The sequence below is a fragment of the Canis lupus genome, chromosome 9 (genome assembly GCF_011100685.1).
Source record: "Canis lupus familiaris isolate Mischka breed German Shepherd chromosome 9, alternate assembly UU_Cfam_GSD_1.0, whole genome shotgun sequence".
Taxonomy (NCBI): domain Eukaryota; kingdom Metazoa; phylum Chordata; class Mammalia; order Carnivora; family Canidae; genus Canis; species Canis lupus.
The window spans coordinates 32,959,170-32,981,546 of NC_049230.1; the positions used below are offsets into that span (position 1 = coordinate 32,959,170).

A 22,377-nucleotide genomic window follows, 5' to 3' on the forward strand; every position below is an offset into this window, starting at 1 on the left:
GTGGAAATTTAATAAGAATGTATGATATTTATCATTCCAAAACAGGTAACTCACCTTGGCCAATATCCTGATATCAAAACCTCCTACTAAGCCAGAAGGGAAAGGGAGGGGCCCAACATCTCCAGAGGCATAAACCAGACCAAGGCCCAGCAGCCACCCGAGGGGCTCCAATTAGAGGAATACATCAGAATATGTGTGGCAGAGGAGGGTCATGGGTACCACTGAGAGGCCTAAGGTATAGCAAAAGCAGTTAAGAAAAAAAAAAGGGGGGGGGGAGCAGGTGAGGGCATTAAACATGGTCAACAGGCAAAGAATACTGAGAAACCTCAGGCTTTCTTTCAAGGGACACTTGCGCCAGGTCTAAAGAGCAAAAGTCGGCAACCCTCACACACCAGGACTACCAGCTTGCCTAGACCCAGGACAGCAGACCTTCCAACAAGACCCAAGGAAGCACACTAGAAAGGCTGCAATCCCAGAAGGGTAAAAGACGGGTAATGGGAAGCAGGACTGCCTCTACTGCTCCGGCAAAGTGCTTACAGGGTTAAGTGAGTTCTTCCTGGGCCCATGTAAAAGAAGAGGGACACAAGGCATCTGTCATGGGCTTAAGAACTTTCCTTAAGAACGTTCACGTTTATTGGCATTTGACCCAGAGTCCTACCCATGGGTCAGGGCACAGACCTGGTCTCCTACCCCCCCATTCATTTCGGTCTCTGTCAGTACACAAGCCCAAACCACCCCACCCCCATCAGAAATCCAAAGGTAAAATGACCCAGGGACACGCTGTGCTCTCTCAACAGTCTGCTGAGTCTCAGAACTGGAGGGTGGGGAGTATCTGAAGTTCTGCTCCTTTAGTTCCAGAACAAAAAATAAGCAGATGCAAGAGGTGAGGAGCAAAGATGCTGGCGGCCACACATCTTGCTAGGTCTTTATAGCTGTGTCTCTGGATTTGTAGGCCACTCCTCGACTTTTCAGCTCTCGCACGATTCCTGCAGCAGGAAAAGAAACAGCTCTGTGAGGGGGGAAGATTCCAAAGGGCTAAGAAAGGTCCTTCTACTATCACTTTGGGTGGGGGAAGGGAGGAAGGAAGGAAGGTGCTCCTCAGCAAACTGGAGTCCTAGACAGCTCATCAACTGATGACTCAGGCACACGTTTGGCCATGACTTGGTAAGAATGAAAAGGAAAAGGGAGCCCCGTTGTAGTCACTGAAACCAAGGGTCCTAGACCCAAAATGCCTGGGTTCAAATTCTAGCTCCTCTCTTACTAGCAGGGTGACCCTGGGCAAGCTATTTAACCTCTGTGCCTCAGTTCTCTCACAGAGTTGGGAGGACTAGTGTGCAGTCACATAAAGGACTTCCAGGGAGCTTGGCGCAGTACACGAACATCAGCTTGCTGTTCTGATAATTACCTTGGGGAAGGCGGCCAGTGACTGACACTGCATATACACCCGGCTTAAAGTTACCTAGGAGAGAAGAAAAGAGATGGCAGTGAGAGAGAATTAAGTCTAAAAACCAAATGGAGGTTTAAGCTAAAAAACGAAAGGAATGCTGCAACTCTTAAGAGAGGAGCAATCACGTCTTTGGGCTACAGTGTTAAATGACAGGGCACAGGACATTTTCTTCATGTTTCCTACAACCCATCTGTTTCATTTGGAGGCCACTTACCCGCTGATTTAAGACTGCCCCACTAGACCCGAGAGCAACAACACAGCTAGGCCAGGATAAGGAGAAAGGGAGACACTTACTGACTCGCTGCCACTTGGAGACCCAGCTGTCCTCTGGACTCATCATCGCAATGATTCTGGGAAGGGAAAAGAAGCACAGTCAGCTGAGCCTCCCCTACTGGAGAAGAGAGAGATGGAGGAAAATGCCCACTTTACTCTTCCAGCCAGCAAAATAGTTCTAGGAGAGGAAATGCAGGAAAAAGCCAAGTAGTGAGTCTCTACTAGAAAGCAGGGGAAACAGACTACTAAATGCTGGGAAGGGGCTGATCTAAAGTTAGTACTGATGAAGGTTCTTTGCCTGCGAAGCATAGATCAGTCACCATTCCCAAAGGACTAGCTCACCAGGCTCAAAAAACATCGGGAGCCCCAGCCCAGATTCTCTGGGAAACAGGACAGCTTTAAAAATACGTGACTAACTACAGCCAACAGGACCACTAGGGGGCTGGGCCCCAATGCAAACGGCGGGTAAAAGAAAACCATGGGTCCTCCTACCAGAAGTAAGTTAGACTTGGCCAAGCTCTGCCTCTGATGAGCTGTAGAGCCTAACACACATATGGAGACCACTCTCAGAATTTCATGGGATGAAACTCAAAGACTGAGCTAATACAGGAAAAACAGCTAGCACAGAGTAGGTGCTAAATTAGCATTAGCTCTCCTTACTATCCTAATTGTTCTTCCCAGGATAGCTCTGATCCTAGTGCACAAGCAACAGAAAAGCCACTTAAGGGCTAGAAGGCTGCCACTGGAGCTTGACAGGTAAGCATCAGGCACTTTCAGAAGCTACAGAGGTCATTTCTGTCATTCATTCATTCAATCAAATGCTTGCTGACTGCCTTCTGTGACAGGTATGCTCTAGGACACTGATACCTGCCAACATTTACCTTCTCGATAACCATTCTCTCCTCTCTTGGCAACAATCTTGGATTCTTATTTGGGGAGCCTCCCTCCCCATCCAAATCCTACATACTCAGCCATCTGCTGTGAGTGGAACTGATCCCACTCTCCAGGGTGGTGAAGTAGGGTAACACCTACCCTGGCCTGGCAGTTTAGTAAGTAGTGTGTTTAAGCCCAGATTGTGTGTAAATCCTTTTTTAAAAAAAGATTTAAAGCACATATACAGGCTGCTCTCTGGACCAACAGTATGTTTTCTTCTGATCTTCATAAGCAACTTGTCTAGCCTTATAGTGCCTGTCACTCAACCTTATGATTTAACCTCAATAGCACCCCCACCATTCTCCAAACATACCCTGATTCTCCCACCCCATGATTTTGCTCAAGTCATTCCCTTCTTCAGTATGCTTTTTCTAAAATGTTCTCTTACCGCAATCTCCTCAGAGCTCCTGTACTTCTTAAAAGAGCCTGATTCACCTGGTATCTCCTCTGCTTCTAGCTGAGTTCATCTGGCCCTCCTCTGATCTCCTTTAGCCCCTGATATACCCATTTTCCAAAATCTAACTTGTGTCAGAATACACAAATAACTCAAATAACTCCTACAACTCAACAATAAAAAAGCCAAATAACCTACTTCCAAAGTGGGAAAAGCATTTGAACAGATATTTTTCTGAAGATATACAAATGGCCAATAAGCACATAAAAAAGATGCTTAACATCACTAATCATCAGGGGAAGGCAATCAAAACCTCAATAATACCACTCAAATCCAATAGGGTAGCTACTATCAAATCCTAAACAAAACACAAAACATAAGTAATAAATGTTGGCAAGGGTGTGGAAAAGCTGGAACCCCTGCACACTGCTGGTGGGAACATAAAGTGGTGCTGCTGCTGTGAAAAACACTATGGCAGTTCCTCTAAATGTTAAACATAGAACAACTCAGCAATTCCACTTCTGGATATATACCCTAAAGAAGTGAAAGCAGGGACTTGATCAGATATTTGTAAACCCATGTTCATAGCAGCATTATTCATGACAGCTACAAGACAGAAGCAACCCAAGTGTGTAACAACAGATGAATGAATAAAATGTGCTATATACATATAATGGGATCACTCAGCTTAAAAAGAAAAGTCGGATGCATGCTAGGATATGGATAAACCTTAAAGATGTGATGCTAAATGAAATAAGTCAAGTACAAAAGGACAAATATTGTATGATTCGACTTACATGAATTATCTACAATATACTTCAAATTCATACAGAAGGAGGGGCATCTGGGTGGCTCAGTTGGTTAATCATCTGTCTTTGACTTGGGTCATGATTCTGGGGTCCTGGGATCCAGTCCCGTGTTGGGCTCCCTGCTCAGTGGAGAGCCTGCTTCTCCCTCTCTCTGTGCTGCTCCCCCTGCTTGTGGTCTCTCACCTCTGTCAAATAAATAAAATCTTAAAAAAAAAAAAAATTCATACAGAGAGAAAGTAGAATGGTAGTTGGCAAGGGCTGTGGAGCAGGGAAAATTAGATGAAAAAAGTTCTGGAGACGGATGGTAGTGACAGGTGCACAATGTGAAGATATTTAATACCACTGAATTCTACACTTAAAAATGGAGTTGAACAAGGGGCTCAATTCCAGGACCCTGGGATCATGACCTGAGCTGAAGGCAGATGCTTAACTGACTGAACCTCTGAGGAGCCTCTCTTTATTCATTTGTTAGCAATTTTGTTACAGTGCTAACAAATCAATGAAGGGACTGGAGTGTCTAACTGTGCATATACATGTGTAGGAAGTAAGGTTCCATGACAACAGCGTTTTTGCCCAATCTTTCATTCTTCCTTAGAGGAAGTCAAAGAAGGAATGGGTGGAGTTGGCCTCACCTTGAAGGAAGTTTAGTAAGTACCGTGTTTGAGCCCAGTTTGTGTAAATCATTTTCTTAAAAAAAGATTTAGAGAGGAGAGAGCATGCAGGCAGTGGAGGGACAGAGGGGAAGGGAGAATCTCAAGCAGACTCCCTCCTCATGGAGCACGTAGCCCAATGTGGGGCTCAATCTCATTACCCTGAGATCATGACCTGAACTGAAATCCAGAAATGGACGCTTAACTGACTGAGCCACTCAGGCATCCCTATGTGTAAATCCTTAATTGGCCTAGAGGCCAAAAGACACTTTATAATATCTTCTTAACCCCCAAAGAATACTGCCTTCTGGCTCCTACCTTAGGGGTAAAATAACCTGCGACCTGGCCACTTATGTTAGACTCATTTCCCCTTTTCCCCATTGGACAATCTCACCAAGGAAAACTTCTTATGGGGGTCTCTTAGATACATCTAAAAGCATCAGCTTTCAGGTAATAATTTACCATTACTGTACCTTAGCTTACCTTCATTTTCAGGTAGTGTCATCATGCATTCAACAAACATTTATTAGCCCTCTGCCACCTTCCAGGCCCTGTGCCAGATCATTTTTTAAATTTTTTTAATTTATATACATATATTTTAGTTTATATACATAAAATATATCTAAACATGTATATATATATAAAGATTTTATTTATTTACTCATGAAAGACACACACGCAGAGAGAGAGAGAGAGAGAGAGAGAAAGAGGCAGAGACACAGGCAAAGGAAGAAGCAGGCTCCACGCAGGGAGCCCAGTGCAGGCGCTAAACCGCTGAGCCACCCAGGGATCCCCCATTTCTTTTTTTTTTTTTTTTTTTTTTTTTTTTTTTTTTTTTTTTTTCCCCCATTTCTTTTTAAAAAGATTTTATTTGTGGGTTGCCTGGGTGGCTCAATGCTTGAGCATCTGCCTTTGGCTCAGGTTGTGATCCCAGGATCCTGGGATCAAGCCCCGCATCAGGTTCCCCACAGGGAGCCTGCTTTTCCCTCTGCCTGTGTCTCTACCTCTCTCTCTGTGTCTCTCATGAATAAATAAAAATATTTTTAAAAACAATAATAATAAAAAAGAAATTATTTTATACTCTTTCCCCTTGTTCTACATCTTGTCAATCTAGTATATATTTTACCGTTAGAGCATACTTGTTTGGACTAGCCACATCCTCAAAATAGCTTTGAGAACAACCAGGATTATAGTCTCAGTAGTCTGCTTCACATTTACTTGGTGGGGTGGGTATAGGAGTAACAAAGAAGCGAATGAAGGAATTTAAAGAAGCTTACCCATCAAAGGAAGAGCTGGTGCAGTCATATACCATCTCCCGGTTACCCTTCATCTGAAGGTATGCATCACAATTGTCACAACCGTCATATTCAAACTGGTCTATAGTCTGGGAGGGAGATAAAACGGGGTAGGGATGAACATAAACAAGGCCAAAAGAAGAAGTAGCTTTCTCCATACTTTTACCTGGTCAAGTAGAAGGCTCCCTATGTTGGTTGGCTCTGTCTCATCAGGTTCCCCACCTACCACTCCCACAGCCCCATTCCTAAAGTTCCACCCTCAAGTCTTCCCTCTCTTGTTCCTAACTGCGTTTTACCTATTCCTTTCCCTAGTCCCCTCAGGGTCAGGCATCCTCTCTGATTACTCTCCTCAGCTGCAGATCCCCACCCTCATCTGACTCCCAGTGGCCTTCGGTTTCAACAGATGTTCACCGAACGTCTGTTAAGGATCAGACCTGTGCTGAGGATTCAAAGGCATGTAAGACTCCCTGCGTTCCTACAGACTTAAACGATGGCCTCCAGCAGCTTCCCACACCCCCTGCCAAACCCGGGGTCCTGGACCTTACTTTTCGCTAACCCCCATCCCCCTTGCACCTTTTCCCCCAACCTGGATCCCCCATCGCCCCTACAACCAGCTCCCCGAAGGACACCTTGACCAGCGAACACAGCAAACAAGCCCGCAGATGCCGCAGGTCCTTCGGCACCGTCTCCAGCGCCATCCTCTCCGACAAAACAACCGCAAAGGACTGGGCCTCGGATTCCTCAGCCGCCGGAAGTAAACATCGAATTACCCAGAATGCCTTCCACTTCCGGTACATCGGACTTCCTCTTCCGGCGTGGGAAGCCGCAAGGCCCAGCCCTCCCCCCCGCCTAAGGAGATGGTTTCTCCCGCCTGGAGGCGGAGCCAGCCGGCAGTCACCTGGGCCGGCGCGCGCACCCGCCACCTGGGCCGGCGCGAGGGCGAGGCCCGCGCGGCCGTTGGGCCCGTGGGCAGGGCCGTGGGGGAGGGGCGGCGCGGCTGGCGCCTGCGCGGGAGCGTGCCGCGGCGCGAGCCGGAAGCCGGCGGCGCGGGCCGTTTGATCCTGGCGGCTGGCGGCCGGCCGCCGCTCCCCTTCGGAGGTTCCCGGATGCCAGCCGAGATTCCTTTTTGTCTTCCCGTTTTAAAAGCGTAGGACCGGAGAGTCCGCTGTCTCCCTCTGGGTTCTCTCTGCGGAGCGGGAAAGAAATCGGGGACAGCCCCTCTGCTTCCTGGGAGCAGTGCAGGGTTTCCGCTTGCCGTCGGCGGGAATGCTGGCCTGGGAGCCCAGGGCGCGCAACAGGCGTATTTAATTAATTATCGTTTAATTTTTTTTCGTTTAATTTTTTTTAATGTATTTTCCTTGTTCCGGCTGATGATTTAGGCTTTGTGCAGCTTTTAGCATTGAGACAGTTCCTTCACTTGAGAACATCTGTGGGGGATAGCAGATCTTGTGTCTTTCTTTTTTTTTTTTTTTTTTTCATCCTTTAGAAAGCAAGATACTTCTTTGCTCTCTGGTTCAAAGCTGGGCTACGGACAAGGACCGGCGCTGTGAAACCTTTCCAGAAGAAGGGGAAACGTGCTTTGTGAGGCCGGCCGGGAGCAAGGGCCGCCCAGGCTGTGTGGAATTCGTGGCAATTCAGCACCAGCCCTGGATCCTCACAGTCGCCCCACGAGAAGGCGGAGCACAGTGGTGTTTATCAGAGTTGGAGCTCCGGGATATAAATAGATGGTTTCAGACCCTGCTACTCTATCCTCCCAACCAGGCCTCCCAACCGAAACTGGCTTTTTCAAGGGGGCCTGCTGCTGTTCGTGCCCGGGCCGTGCTGTGTTCAGATGGGCTCTGTGATGGGTTAGGATGTCCTCCAGCCCTGGATACTTACTTCCCACCTCCAAACTTGCTTTCAGGCTGGTCTCAGGGGAGCCCTGCAACACCTCTGTGAAGCAGGCCAATTTTATGGGTGGGAAAAGCGAGGGTATTTGCCCAAGGTCACAAAGTCACAGGAGTGTGAAGTAAGAGGTACAATAATAATACCGATAATGACTGGACCACAGAATCTAGTCATGCTTCCCTCCACCCTTCCTTGATCTCCCTAACCCATGCTTTTAGGGGCTTACAAGCCAATTCTTGTTACCTAACCCACCACTCTGTTCTGTCCTGTCATAAAATCAGAGCCTGGCCTCAGATACCAGAAATCACGTATTTCTGTCAATGTAAACGATTGAAATTGTTACCCTAAGTGATAGTCATGACAACAAAACCACAAGACCAGACCACATTTATGGATAAATATATTAGCAAATAAATACATTTCTCAACATAGTGCCTGATTCAAGCGTCTTTCTGTCTGGTTCAGATATAAATACCCATGTGGGTGCCTAGGTGCTACTTCCCCCACTGACTTTGAGGGAAGAAGATTCCCAGGTAGGGTCCTGTGCCCACTTTGCTCCCACATTCACATTCCAAATGGGATAATGCCTGAGGAGCCAGCAATGGTCCAGCTGCCCTGGGGTGAATATCACCCTCAGGAGGCCCCTCAGCCCTTGTCCACAGGGTACCAGCTACCCACACCAGAGGTCTTGCATGTACAACCTCTTGCATGCACACCTTGCTGGGTGTCCCTGGCCTCTATGGCTTATAATGGGAAGCTGGGCCTTGGAGCCATCTAAACCCAAATGTCCCAGTTTGCTTTTTCTTTGTTTCCCCCTGTTCCTCATCCCAGCTCTGACAGAAAACTCCCAGAGAAGAATCTGTTGTTGTCCTTGTTCAGCTGTAATTCTGTCTTTTCTACCTTCATTCTGTCCTCCCTCCCTCTTCTGGATGAAATCCAGCAGAAGTCCTATTCTTTCCACCTACTTTGGGACTTTGAGATAGGCAATCTCCAGGAAGGAATTATTCCCTCCCCACTACCTCTACTCCCAGCCCCCAGAGGAGCTGGAGCTGCTGGAGTGACAAGGGAGTTTGAGAGTCAGAGGTTTTTCATCCCTGGTTCTTCAAGGTGCTGCACCATTTCAGGGACAGGACTCCACACCCAGCTTCCCAGAGCCTCCCCTCAGACTTAATATAGGGGATCTGACAAAGACAAGAAGGGGAAACCATTCTCCCTGATGCACCAGGACAGGCATTGCCTGGAGAAGCTTCAGAGCCTCTCGTTTTAGGCTCAGGGCTCACCTATGTTCCTAATCCTTTTGCAAAGAAGGAAAATGATAAAAGCCACGGTTGCTGCTGATGCAGCAGCTTTACTGAGGAGTCAACACTGGTGTGCAGGACTCACCCAAGAAAGGAGGTAAAAAGGACCCAGTGGCAGGTATACACATGAAACTTGGGATGAGGAAGACCTGCTGGGCCTGGGGAAAGGAGCAGCACCTTTATAACACCTATCTACCCATACCTAGCTTCCTGCTCCTACAAAACAGCCTTTAAGGGAGCCAGCCCACATAGACAGTAGCTGGTTGCCTGGCTGGACACAGACTTGCTGCAAGGCAGATGTATTCTGCACACAAGGTCCAGAGCTGGGAGCAGGGCATGCCTCCTGCCACCCACCATCACCACTCCTCTTCCAGAGGTTCCAGGAAGTATGGCAAAAAAAAAAAAAAAAAAAAAGAGGGGGTGTTTTCTGAGGTCCTTTCTTCTCTCAGGAGCAGGACTCTGTGCCAGGTAGGGCCTGAGTCATCCGGAGCATACTCTTGGTTCAAGCTAGGTCTGAGCATCTCACACAGCCTGTTCACACAGCTAGCTCTTCAATCTCCTCCTCTGAGCCTGCATTTAGAGAGAGGGGAGGAAAATGGTAAGTGAGGGTCAGGCAGCCTCTTTCCTGTTCCACCTGCAAGTGAGTATGGCTGGGAGAGAACCATAGAGAGGGAGGAGCAAGGAATGTGTCCAGAAGGGGTAATTAGATTGAAAGCTGGGAGGGGCCCCAGTTGGGATACAGGGGAGGGAGGGAAGCTAAAGAAAGAGAAACATATATAGCAACCAACGTGTTGCAAATACTTACTATTTGCTCATTAATCCAATAAATACTTATTAAGCACTTGTGAATCTGACCTGTTACCATGTGCCACACTGAAGAATAAGCAGGGACTTGATGATCTTGTAGAAGAGAAGATGTGTATGCAAAGGGAAATTATGCAGTGTGACAGGACTGGATCATAAGACCTTTCCTGGGAAGGGGACAGATCATGTTCAAGTGGAGCAATCAGGAAGGGCTTCCTGAAAGTGAAAATAAATGGGCTGGTCCTGCAGAAATAGATAAGAATTGGATTTATGGGGGGTACCTGGGTGGCCCAGTGGTTGAGCATCTGCCTTTGGCTCAGGTCATGATCCAGGGGTCCTGGGATTGAGTCCCACAAGGGGCTCCCCGCAGGGAGCCAGCTTCTCCCTCTGCCTATGTCTCTGCCTTTCTCTCTGTGTCTCTCATGAATTTAAAAACAAAAACAAAAAGAATTGGATTTATGGGAATAGAGAGGCAGCAGAACATTCTGGGTTATAGGGACTACAAGAAGTACTTACTAGGTTTGGCTAAAGCATGGGGCTGGGGAAGAGTGAAAAGGTTGGGGAAGGAAGACGGGCTAGCTGGTGCTAGAGTCTTGAAGGCTAAACAGGCTCAGTTTTTCTTTACTGTGGACAAAATAGAACATTTGGAAATTTCTGGACAGTTTATTTGAGGAAGATGAGACTGGCAGCAGTAGGTGAGCAGGGTAGCTGTGCTGCATGACTCTACGGGACACAATGCTGTATGTGCAGTGCCTAGCCTTCATGGCCCTGTAAGAGGGGAGGGAGGAGCTAAGAGCTCCTGCCTTGATCTTTAGGCTGCATCTAAGACATGGGCAGGGGCCATGAATTCTGAAGGAGAAGGTAAAAAAAACTATCAGGGATAGAGTTAACAGAAACTGGCACTGACTGGATTTGAGGAACACGGAAGAGGGAGGCATTGAAACCAGTTCTAAGTATGGGAGAGAGAGGAGGCAGTGGTCAGGCACCAGCAGCCCTCAAAGCACACACATGATAGGGTCCAAATGGATCACCCACACATGGCCAAAGCTTGCTCTACATGGCTCTAAGGAAGTAATTATTTTCTCTGCTGTGACTGTGTACATGCCCGTGACCCCACAGACCTGTATCTCCTGGTTGACAAGTTCCATGTCCTCAGAGCCTAGCCTGGAACCTAGCACATAGCAAGCATACAATATAGGAAGGAAAAAGGAGGGAAGTAGTGAATGAATGAATGATAACAGCTGTTGGTCTTGACTGTAGGATTCTTAGATTGTGACGCCTTATATTTCAGGACCTCTGGGTTCCCTTTTGGGGTGCCCAGTGATAGCTGTAGGCAAAGAGCTGTGTCATCTACACCATGGGAGATGATGGGGAAAATGGGAAAGTGGAGGGGCTGCTCTGGAGGAGGAAGAGGAGGATTTGAGCAAGAGAAAACTGAGGATTTACATTATCACCATTGGTCATAATACAGTATCAGGGATGCACTTGAGGACCCAGGAAAATGAGGCTGGTCTTATTAACAAGGGTGCTTAGAAGGGAAGCCTTAGTTGTCCTTTACCCCAGGGGAAGAAGAGAAAACCTAAAGACCCACAGGGTTGCTGGGAGCCATCCATGATCTATCTTTCTTTTCTTTTCTTTTCTTTTTTTTCTTTCCTTTCTGTTTCCCTTTATACTTTCCTGTCTTCTATTTAGTTCCTTTACTTGATTTCTTAGGCGTTCTTATGTCTTTCTGTTATTACTTTCTTGAGGGGTTTTCTGTTATTTCTCTCTCTTCCTTTCTCTTTCTCTCTTTCTTTCTTTCTTTCTTTCTTTCTTTCTTTCTTTCTTTCTTTCTTTCTTTCTTTCTTTCTTTTTCTTTCTTTCTTTCTTTCTTTCCCTTAATTACATAGCTCTTCTCATATGGCCTTACTGTTATGGATATCTGCAGTTATTTCTCCTACAAGACTTCATATTGCCTAGGATTATGGCTATCAGTAATTATTTCTCCATGCTGTACTCAAGAGCAAGGAACACTTCTTGGCCTTCTTTGTAGTTAAAGCCAGAAAATTGGTGGCTCAGTCAGTTATGCATCTGACTCTTGGTTTCGACTTAGGTCATGATCTCAGGGTCATGGCGTGGAGCCCCCAGTTGGACTCTATTATTAGCAGGGAGTCTGCTTGAAGATTCTTTCTCTCTGCCCCTCCCTACTCTCTCATAAATCAATAAATCAATCAATCTTTAAAGCTGATCGTTGAAGTGTGTGCATTGGTACAGCTTTACTAATTATTAAAATATTGAAACACTTACATTTGAGCTGTTGCCCCAAACCCCCCCAAGTGCTTTCTGATATTTCATCTATACTGGCACTTCCCCCTGAGACCTCCCTATGGTCTGGCAACCACAGGAGTAACACCTGGCAGAGTCAGAGTACTTCAGCCAGTATCCTACACTATGCTTGTTGTTCAGTATTTTTAATGTTACCCCATTTGTACCCTTCTCAGCTTCTGTCAACCTGTTATTGGCTGACTTCACCCATTCTAGAATAACCTCCAGTTATCCTCTCCCCACCACACCCTCTTCCCCTGAAAACTCACCAGGCTGGGCTGGCGGCACCTGGCAGTGTGGGTAAGGGCATGGCCTGCCCTCTGGGGTGCCAGAACTCCGTTCAGAAGGCCCCTCTCCTGGTGGGTGTGGACCCAGGGACTGGCGTGGAGTCAGACACAACCACACTGGCTGTGAACTTGAGTAACAAGGGCCTGAAGAATCTGGTAGCAGCCTCCTGTCGAGGCCTGGAGGTCCAAAGATCAGTGGGTGGGCCTCTGGGGACCAAGGGTATGCCAGGTTGGTACTGTAATGGGGAAAAATCTGGCAACCTGGGTGTGCAGTCAAGTCCTGGGGCTGAGAGGCTGGTGGGGGCTCTGAGAGGCCCCCCCGCCTTTTCCTCTGTGGGTGTCGAACAGGGAGGCTGGATTTCTGCAAATGTAAGAGGCTGCTGGGACTCGAGTTGGGGGCATCAGCTGGGCCTGGGGCTGCCTCCATGTGGGCCCTGGACCTTTGTGGGTTGGAGAGCTGCCCTGAAGGGGCAGTTGGGTGGGATCTGGCAGCTTGCTGATCAGGGGAAGGTGGCTCTGGCTGGGGCTGTGTCTGAGGAACGGGAGGCCTGGCCTGGGGGGCCCCAGTCTCTGGGCCAGGCTTCCGGCCATGCCATTGGAAGCGTTTTTTGTAGTGGTGATGCCGGTGGCGGTGGTAGTGGACATGGCTGGGAGCCTGGGCTTCCCCTGTGGGCACCACTGAGTCCAAAGAACGGGGCCGACAGGTCACACTAGGCTGAGTCTCCTCCTCCCGCAGCTCCCCCTCCGGGCTGCAGTATACCAAGGGGTCAAAGTCACTGCTCAGGGAGCTGCGGAAGGTAGAACTGCTGCCATGGATGCCCTGAAGACTGATGTCCGTGCAGTTTACCACTGAGTCACTTGAAGAGCCATGGCAGGGCCCTGAACTGGAGTCACTGGCTGGCCCATCTGCCAGGTAGCCACTGCGTTCTGTGCGGTAGCTTTCTCCAGAGCCGCTGCTGTCATGAGGCCTGGCCCGGCGTGGGGGTGCTGGGCAAGCAGAGGGATGCTGTGAGGTACATCGGAGGTGGTTCAGCCCCCAGCCTGGTGCATAGGGGTGCTGGGCCACTGCCAGGCGCTGCTGCTCACCCAGAGCCCTGGGATGTGCAGCTCTGGGGAGGCGATGGTGCCGGGGGGCCGTGCCTGGCTCCTGTGATGTTAGGAAGGGACCAGGTCGTGGGGGCCGAGACACTGTACTCCGGGAAGGGCCCAAGAGGTAGGCAGCAGGTAGGTGGTAGTGGGCATGGCCAGGATGCTGCCGAATGAGGTGGAGTCTGCGGCCTGGTTCCTGGTAAGATCGAGAGGGTCCCAGGGACTGAGAAAACGAATCTCCCTCTGGAAGAAAAAGAACCAAGAGCATAGGTGTTTGCCTCCACAAACCTATGGAGGGTGTATTCAGAAAAGTATGGCTGTAGCACACCTATTGGAGCCCACATAGCCTGTGTGTTCAGTCAGAGTTGGGGAACCAAGCACTTTCCTAATCTGCCTGTGGCCCGAGGCACCCTGGGCTCCTTCCAGACATCCCTCCTGGGGAGCTCCCCTGTGCATGTCCTTCCCTACTCTTCCCACCAGTCCATGTGGGGCTCTTTCACTCAGGGCCCCCACTAGCCCCTGGTGTACCTTTGGGTAAATTAGAAAAAGGCTCTCTCTCCTCAAGATACTTTACTTTCATCTTTTATGAAATTTTCATAATATCCTGGTTTAGTTAGAATAAGATACTTTATTGCCAGAAAATCAAAATTATAAATATACAAACTACCCAGATTTAGAATCAACAAGGTTGTCATAAAAATACAATTTTGAAAGTAGTAAGTTTACAAGGTGAATGGTGTTCCCCGCCCCCCGCCCTTCATCTTAGGTACTCTTGAGCAGTGCACAGCTTAAAGAATGATAAGGGCAGACCTGTTTTCTTCCCAGCCTCAAGGCAGAACCTCTCGTCAAAGGGCTGCCTTGTCCTAGAACCATTTGGCTGAACATACGGGAGTGTTTGGCCCCCCTCCTACCTATGATGTTGAACATGCAGAGAGGGCATGTCCGATGCTGATGTAGCCAGGGGTCCACACACACACGATGGAACTCATGGAGGCAGGAAATGATCCGTAGCTCCTGCAGAACACAAGGGGGTCCAAACCAAAGTTATCTGTCAACAGCAGCAACCAGGATTCCCCTGACTCCCTCTGGCTTCTCCTTCTTGTAAAATACCACATAACAGAATAGAAACAGTAAGGGCTTTGGTATCAGGTAAACCTGGATTTTGCCACTTAGCTGAATGACCTTGGGCAAGTTCCTTAACAGATAATTTTCTGCTCTAAAAGGAAGATTAAAAAACCTAATCTACCCCCACCCTGCATTGTCATGAGGCTAAAATGAGGTAATGCATCTAAAGTGCCCACTGCAGAGCCTGGCACACATGGTACACACTCAACACACAATAGTTCTCTTTCCCTGGAAGACCAGAAAAATAACCGGACTTCAAGGCTATCCCCTATCTCTACTTCATGCAAGATATATAGGACACAGATGCAACCAGAGCACCCACATCAGCCTTAAGTGCCTCCTCCAGCCTCCTGTGCTACTGCTTCTCTCCCCAGCCTGGTCATAGAGGTCAACCACAAGCCCTGCCTTACCTGGCCCTCAGAGAACTCCTCCAGGCAAATGGCACACACGGGGGCAGAGTTACAGCTGCTACTCGAGTCTGGCCACTCAGCCCGAGCCCTCTTGCAGCTGGCCCGGTATCTCCTGGTGGCCAGCTGGCTGATGGCCCAGGCTGTTCGCTGTTGAAGGGGATCCTGGGAAGATGGGTGGGGTTCAGAAGAGGTAAGGGCTCCTTTTCCCTCACCATGGGATCTCGGGACTTTGGTGTATACTTGGTTCCCAGTCACACAGTTAGATCACATCGTCAATTGACAACCCCTAGGAGTCTGTCCCCTTCAAGCTCACACATGGCTCTGCCAAGTAGGCCAAGCCCTCCCACCCCACTCCCTCATTCTACTATCAAGCTTTCTTTTCCTCGATGACCCAGGAGAGAAATTTTTCATCCAACTGTCTGCTTGACATCTTAACTTAGATATCTAATAGGCCCATTAAACTTAATTCCTAATCCCATTAACTTCCCAACACCACACCCATCCTCTTCGCTTAAAACTTACTACTTCTGCTCAAAACCCTCCAGTAGCTTCCCTTTCACCCAGAGTGAAAAACACAGTCCTGCCCATGGCCTCAAAAGTCCAGTCAACTCCTGTCCTCACCTTCTTCTCTGCCCTCTCACTCACTCTCTTCTGGCCACAGGCCCCCTAGCTGTTCCTCAGACATACTGGGCACACTTCTGCCTCAAGGCCTCTGCCTCTACTGTGCTTCCTGTCTGATCACACTCTCCCCAGATTTCTGCACATACCACCCCCTTCACCCACTTAGGGTCTTTCCTGTAAATGTCATTCTCTCAGTGAAGCCTTCTCTGGCTTTGCTTTTAAAAAATAACCCTGTCCCTTTATATTCCCTCTTCCCTCTTCTATTTTATTTTTCTCCCTGGCACATACCACCATCCAAAATACTACATATTTTATTTATTTTGTTTATTGCTTGTCTTTTCCCAATAGAATTAAAGGTCCCTGAGGGAAGGGATTTTCTGTCTTTTTGTTCACTGTTCCAACACCTGGAACAGTGCCTGACCCATACGAGGAACTGTCTATATTTGCCGAATAAATAAATGAATAGGTCAGCCTATGTGAAGAAGCTGCTGGAGATCAACAAGTTGGATGCCAGGGTGTTTAGACATAAACTGTTTCAAGAGCATAAGGTACCTTCTTTCTTCCCTTTCCCCTTCCTGCTCTTTATCCTCCCTCACACATGAACATGCCCACTTCCACCAGGGAACCCTCCCTGCTCACCGGCCTGCTGTGTTGAGGGCGGCACCGGATACGCAGCACTGAAGCCAGGATGACCACAAAGATGGTGCCCACCACTGTCAGGAGGATCCACACATCATAATCTGGCTAGGGGAGTGAGCAGAGATGGAAAGAATCATGCTTCTGGAAGGAGCCAATTTGGGAGAAACTCAGGTATCCAGGAGACAGACAGCTAGAGGTCCCCTCAAGTCTTCCAGCAGAGGGGATGAGGTGGGGAGGAGCCTGTAGGTGGGGTTAGGTGGTCCCTCTCTGTCCATGGGCACTCCTGGGAGAGGGTCCTCCAGATGTCAGCTGTGAGAGGTACTATGTGAAGACCTGTATGCTTGGGGGAAAGAGGAAAGGGACCCCTCTGCTTAGTGAGAGCCTCCCAGTGACAAGCTGGGTGAAATTTCTCGCCAGTGGAGAAACACCAGCCAGGTTATCAGACACTGGGGGCAGGACTTCTTTCTGGCTCTGCTACCCTGTACCACGAAACCACAGAGCTGAAAACAACTTTAGAACTCAGCTGGCCTAACCTATTTGTTCTGCAGCTGAAGCCCAGAGGGAGAAGAAACTCATCCAGAAGTACACAGCTGGGGATGAAGTTGAACTATAGGGTTTCTAAATTCTCTTTAGCTCTAGGAGTCCAAGGACTTCCGATGGGAGTTGCCATGGAACAAGGAGGTAGTGAGAATGGGTGCTAGGGCAGGGTCTGGAGATCTGGCATGCTTACCCAGGTTGGGGATTCCTTCAGTTCAATCCTAACATGAGCCTTTCGGTTCTTGTACACAAACTCCATCAACTTCTCGGCATCGTTACCCCAGATCAATACCACTGGCCAAGTCAGCCCCAGGGGCTGCTGCAGCTGTAGGAAGCAAAGTGACCACAAGGGCTGTTGTGTCCTGACTCGTCTTTCCCCAGGTAACTTTATCTCCCTCCATCCAGCAACCTCTTCAAACATCCCAACGTCCCTGGGTACCTGCTCAGCAGCTGCTCGATCCTCAGTGATGTCAAAAAGGACAGCACTAGCTCCTCGCTCCCCTGCCATCCGGGCCTGCAGGGACACACAGCCAAGGTCCACGGGGGTCAGAGGAGGACACAGCCCATTCATGCACTGGCCTCACCCTCACATGTTCATCCCCTCCTAGGACCATGCACACATGGTATCCCAGCACATTCATATGCAACACATGCAAGGGGGCAGTGGGACTAGGATCCCTGTCCTGCCCTGACTCGCCCAGCTCCCACTGCCTTCAAGGACAGCATCTAATCCTTCCTTTTATAATAGAATAAACCCTTAACAAGTATTTAGTAGGTGCCAGCTAGTGGACTAGGCTCTAGAGCTAAGGACAAATAAGACCTCTCCCTACCCTCAAAGTACCACAAGTCTACCTTCACTAAGGAGTGTGAGAACAGAAAGCAGGGAATGACCAGCACCCCCGGGGAGCAGAGAAGGGTGACCAGTCCCCAGTAGAGAGAGGGAGAAGGGGAGAAAAGACAGGTGGGGAGCTCCTTCAGAATAGAGCTGGGCTTTCCAAGGTTCAACCCTGCCTGACGAGAGAAACCTGCAGGGCATCCCCCAGAGGCCGGGGACCCTGCTGCCCACCAGGGTTTCTCCATGGCAGAGCCCCAGACTCAGCCAATCTCTTGGTGTCTCTCTCTCCCTGACACACTCTAGTTTGCCAACACTTCCTGGCTCCAATTCAAGGCCTTAATGGAGTCCCTGACCAGTGTTTCATCCCTGCATCCCCTCCCTGAGGGTGGCACTGGAGACTCCATGGGGATAGACCTGGACCTGAGGGGCTGTTCGCACAGGGTGCAATTGCGCATGTGTGCGCATGCGTGCTTGCCAAGGCTCCAAGAGCAGACTTGGGGTAGCAGAATCTAGCCAAGCAGGCAGAGCAGAGCAGAGCCAAAAAGAGAGAGAGAGAAAAAAAAAAAGCAGGAATCTGGAAGCCCTGGGTGTGGGGTGAGAGAAGGGAGATAGGAGCAGGGGGTGGGGTGGAGGTGCAAGGGCAAAGGAGCAAGATAGATACTGTCCTGCCTTGTGTCAGGCCTCCCTGCCCAGTGTAGCCACTCTCCAGCCTTTCTCCCCAAAGCAAAGGCTCAATTGTCCTGGTATCAGGCTGGGACTTCATGCCTCTGTGGGCCTGCTGAGTCTTTGGGGCTTTGCTGCAGGCAATGAAGGAGTTAACCCCTCTGCTAGCAGTGGTGGCAGGAAGAGGAGTCAGTGCTGGAGCTTACTCACACTCTTAGTGCTTTGATCTCTGCTTTCCTTCACGGGGAAAGCCTGTCTGGGCAGGTCTCCTGCCAAGCAGGCCAGGGGAGCGGCTCCTTGCTCCAGCTCCTCACTCCCCAGGAGGCAGCAGGGGCCAGGGGGCCCCTCACCAACAGTCAGCCTATTGCCTGGGGAGCCCTGGAAGGTGGTGGAGACACTCAAGTGGGGCCCTGTTTTGTCAGGAGGGTAACTTCTCCCCCTTCCTCCTTCCCTCCCTCCCTCTCTGAGTTACTGAGGAGTGGATTGGGCTCTCTACCAGCACCCAGGCCCAGCCCAGGCCCAGGCTCCCCAGCCCAATTGGCTGGAAATTCACAGGACTCCAGAATGGAATTGCTGAAGAAATTGAGAGATCACAGGCTTCCTTGTCCTCCTGCCCATTTACTGCCAGGAAGTCCACCCCAATTAGGTGACCCCAGGCAAAAAGAAGCTCTCCAACTTTCAGAATCCCCCAAGCCAGGGCATGGGAGCAGCCCCAGAGGACGAGGAGAGCGGCTCCTACTGCTAGCGTCACAGTTTAGGACTCGGTCAGGGCATGGGGAGGTCACCCCAGTAGTCAAAGAATTAAGACTGCTGGATCCTGCATGCTGCCAATGCCTCAGTTTTTTCATGCCCAGATTGAGACCCTACACCCAGCCCAGCTTGGAAGAGCATGAGGGAAGGGCACAGTCTTCCTTCTCCAGAGATTTTCTTACCCGCCCCCCCTTTGAAGGATTGGGATAGGAACAGTGGAAAGTAATTACCCTGATGTTCAAACACCCCAGCCCATTACAGCCCATAATTACAAAGTTGTAAAAGAGATCAAAGAAAGAGTACTGGCCAACAGGGGAAACAAACAGGACTTTCAGGCAGTGGGTACCTGTGTCCAGAGTTCTAGGAATCAAAAAAGCAAGACTTGGGGCCAGATGGCAGCCCATTCTGAGGCTGTCCATGCTTCCTTCCAGTCCACCTGCACCCAAGAAAGTGGGAAAGAGGGAGAAAAAGAAGCACTTCTTGGGAGACTGGAATCTGAAAGGCAGAGCGGGTGGGTAGGCCCTCTGCCTGGGAAGACTGGGCTCTAGAAAAACAACCCAGAGATCTCTTTGGGAGCTGCAAAGAGCCAGCCAGAGCCAGTCAGCCCCTTTGCTTGCTGCTCATGGCCTTCAGCAACCAGAACCAGTACCATGTAGGATTTGTACACTACCCTCTACACTTCTCTGGACTATAGGTTTCCTCTCTAGACATAGTAACAGTCTCTGTAACCTCTTCCTCATCAAAGACTGATTGAGTACTTACTGTGCCCAGGGCACCAAGCCAGGGAAGGCCAGGGCCTCTAGAACGACTCATCATCTAGTTATAGAGACAAAGTATGTACAAAAGATAATGCTGATAACATTCTAGATTACAAATTAATAAAATAGACCAGTAGTTCCCAAATCTTTTTTTCTTTTTTCACTGTGGAAAGCCCTTGCCTCCACTCTCCCCACTACACACATTCACACACACACACACACACACACACACATACAATCTAACACAAATCTTCAATCACAAAACAGAGAAAAGTGCGCTGAGTTTGAGCTGAAGTTAAGAGCAAGCCTTGGTTTCCCCCTTCCCACAAAGCACCTCCATAAACCTGGTGTGTACAGCATGGATAGAGACCTTGAAAGCATCCCAGAAGAGCTGGATTCCTGCCCCTAATAGACTAGCTGGACTGAACCAGTCAGGAAAGATTCAATAGAAGAGGTGGAATTCATTTGGGCTTGAAAGCAAGGGTTGGAGGAAGTAGAAGAGATATAGCCTTTATTGAGACCTACTCAGCTCACATTGCTCAGGTTTGAGTCCTGGACTTGCTACCGAATATTAGCTGTGAGACTTTGAGCATGTCATGTAATTGCTTTCTTTTCTGTAAACTGGGGATAATAATAGGATCTACTTCACAGGGTTGTTTCGTGGACTGTATAAGTTAATCCATGTAAAGCCCTCTAATAGTACCTAGTACATACATACTCAGTGTCCCTTAAGCATTATTTATTGTCATATCAGCTATTACTACATGCTTTGGGTACCTAATTTCATTTACTCCTCACAACTCTATAAGAGTCATCCAGTTTTAAGTTGAGGAAACTGAGGCTCAGAGAGACGGAACAACTTGCCCAGTGTCACACAGCTAATAAGCAATGGAGGCAGGATTCCCACTCAGGATTTCAGTTTTCCAAGTGCATGGTTTCTAGGTAGTGGTCTCTATGGTAAGAGAGACAGGGGCTCATCTCCAGAGCCAGTTTATTTCACCCAGTAGAAGGCTACTGCTTTAGTCCAGGCATGAGGCAATCAGGACATGGATAATCACAAGGATGGCTGTGGAGTTGCTAATAGAGAAACAGAAACTGGGTGGCTCAGTCAGTTAGGGGCTGCCTTTGGTTCAGGTCATGATGCCCATGTCGGGCTCCCTGCTCATCAGGGAGTCTGCTTCTCCCTCTCCCTCTGCTGCTCCCCCTGCTTATACCCTCTCTTTCTCAAATAAATAAATAAAATCTAAAAAAAAAAAAAAAAGAAAGAAAGAAAGAAACCAATTTGGATGACTAGATAGCAGGAGGAGGTTGGTGGTGGTGACAAGAACAGAAGAGTCCAGAAAAAATTATGGTGAAGGTCTTAGAGAAGATAGAGAGAAGTGACAATGAAAGAAAAAAACCCCAATCTTGTTAACTATAAAAGCATAAGATGATGATGCCAATGATGACAACGGTGATAACTGTAATCATTTATTGAGTGATTCCTATGTGCTTAGCATGGGGCTAAGAGCTTCCATCTGTACTATTTCATTAAATACTTATAACTACTTTATGGTGTAAGTCCCATTATTATTCCCCTTTTACAGATGAGGAAACAAGAGGCCCAGAGAGGTGAGCTCAAATGTCCAGGTCACACTGAGGGGCAGTGGAGATGCCAGGCTTCAGACCCAGGGCTGTCTAACTCAAGAGCCCCAGCTCTGTTGATGGTAATGACACCACTAATGCTAATCGATATACCAGAGCAGAGCTGATTCAAGTTAGCAGTTTTCAAACTTATCATTAAAACCCACCTTTCCCCTATCGCTTCCCCTGAGGGGGAAGTATGTATTCCCCTACCAAAATATATGTATTTTTTATTTTTTAAGCTTTTAAAAAGATTTTATTTATTTGAGAGAGAGAGAGAGAGAGAGAGAGAGAGAGAGAAGGTGAGCATGAGCATGGGAGAGGGGCAGAGAGAGAGGGAGAAGCATCCCAGGATCATGACCTGAGCCAAAGGCAGATGTTTAACTGACAGAGCCACCTGGGTGCCCCAAGCCATATATTTTTTTTTATGTTTTTACCAAACTAACTGCATGTATTATGTACAATTCATTTTCCTATGAGAAAACTTGTAATTAAAAGCAACAAATAAATATCTAGTTAAGCTGCGGGACTTAGGAAATATTGGTAGTTCACAGACCTCCTTTGGGCTGGGGATCCCAGGTAGGAGCTGCTTGGTGAGGTCTAAGGATGAGACTTGAGGGAAGCCTTGGACCCCACCAGCTGGAGACCATGGGGCTAGGGCACTCCCACAGAGATGAGGGAGAAGCCTGGTTTGAAGAAGCTGAGGAGTGAGTGGGGGGTGGCGGGGAGGAAGCATGAGCAGTGACCGCAAAGGCTGTGGAAGAAAAACAGGTCCCCAGGCAGCAGCCAAGGTGCTTCTTCTAAACCCCTAAGGGTTTTTTTGTTTCTGTGTTTGTTTTAGCTCAGGCACTATTGGTACTTGACATACATCATTTTTATCCTCGCAGTGATCACTGGGGTAGAAAATAAAAGTCCCATTTTATGGTGGAGGAAACAAAGGCACAAT

General features: G+C 48.6%; 2 protein-coding genes across 9 annotated transcripts in view; both read right to left on the reverse strand.

Annotated features, from left to right (window-relative positions):
• Positions 1 to 594: 594 nt before the first annotated feature.
• SUPT4H1 (SPT4 homolog, DSIF elongation factor subunit) lies at positions 595 to 6,612 on the reverse strand. The gene is made up of 5 exons (XM_038547891.1): positions 6,431 to 6,612; positions 5,784 to 5,890; positions 1,742 to 1,797; positions 1,406 to 1,459; positions 595 to 986 (listed from the first exon to the last, which is right to left on the reverse strand). The coding sequence occupies exons 1-5, from the start codon at positions 6,596 to 6,598 to the stop codon at positions 919 to 921; spliced, it is 453 nt and encodes a 150-aa protein (XP_038403819.1). The 5' UTR covers positions 6,599 to 6,612; the 3' UTR covers positions 595 to 918.
• Positions 6,613 to 7,258: 646 nt separating this feature from the next.
• RNF43 (ring finger protein 43) overlaps positions 7,259 to 22,377 on the reverse strand; it is a 65,440-nt gene continuing 50,321 nt past the window's right edge. For all 8 annotated transcript variants that reach the window (XM_038547883.1, XM_038547884.1, XM_038547882.1 and 5 more), the window contains 7 exons: positions 17,242 to 17,316; positions 16,996 to 17,127; positions 16,266 to 16,370; positions 15,006 to 15,167; positions 14,382 to 14,484; positions 12,364 to 13,713; positions 7,259 to 9,556 (listed from right to left, as the gene is read on the reverse strand). In XM_038547883.1, coding sequence (XP_038403811.1) covers positions 9,522 to 9,556; positions 12,364 to 13,713; positions 14,382 to 14,484; positions 15,006 to 15,167; positions 16,266 to 16,370; positions 16,996 to 17,127; positions 17,242 to 17,316 — 1,962 coding nt within the window. In that variant the 3' untranslated portion in view covers positions 7,259 to 9,521. The remainder of the gene's footprint in view (positions 9,557 to 12,363; positions 13,714 to 14,381; positions 14,485 to 15,005; positions 15,168 to 16,265; positions 16,371 to 16,995; positions 17,128 to 17,241; positions 17,317 to 22,377) is intronic.

Coding starts and splice junctions, on each gene's coding strand:
- SUPT4H1 (XM_038547891.1), bottom strand. CDS start 6,598: ATGTACCGGAAGTGGAAGGCATTCTGGGTAATTCGATGTTTACTTCCG. Junction 5,891..6,430: donor TGCTGTGTTCGCTGGTCAAG/GTGTCCTTCGGG, acceptor TCTCCCTCCCAG/ACTATAGACCAGTTTGAATA. Junction 1,460..1,741: donor CTCCAAGTGGCAGCGAGTCA/GTAAGTGTCTCC, acceptor CTTCTCTCCTAG/GTAACTTTAAGCCGGGTGTA.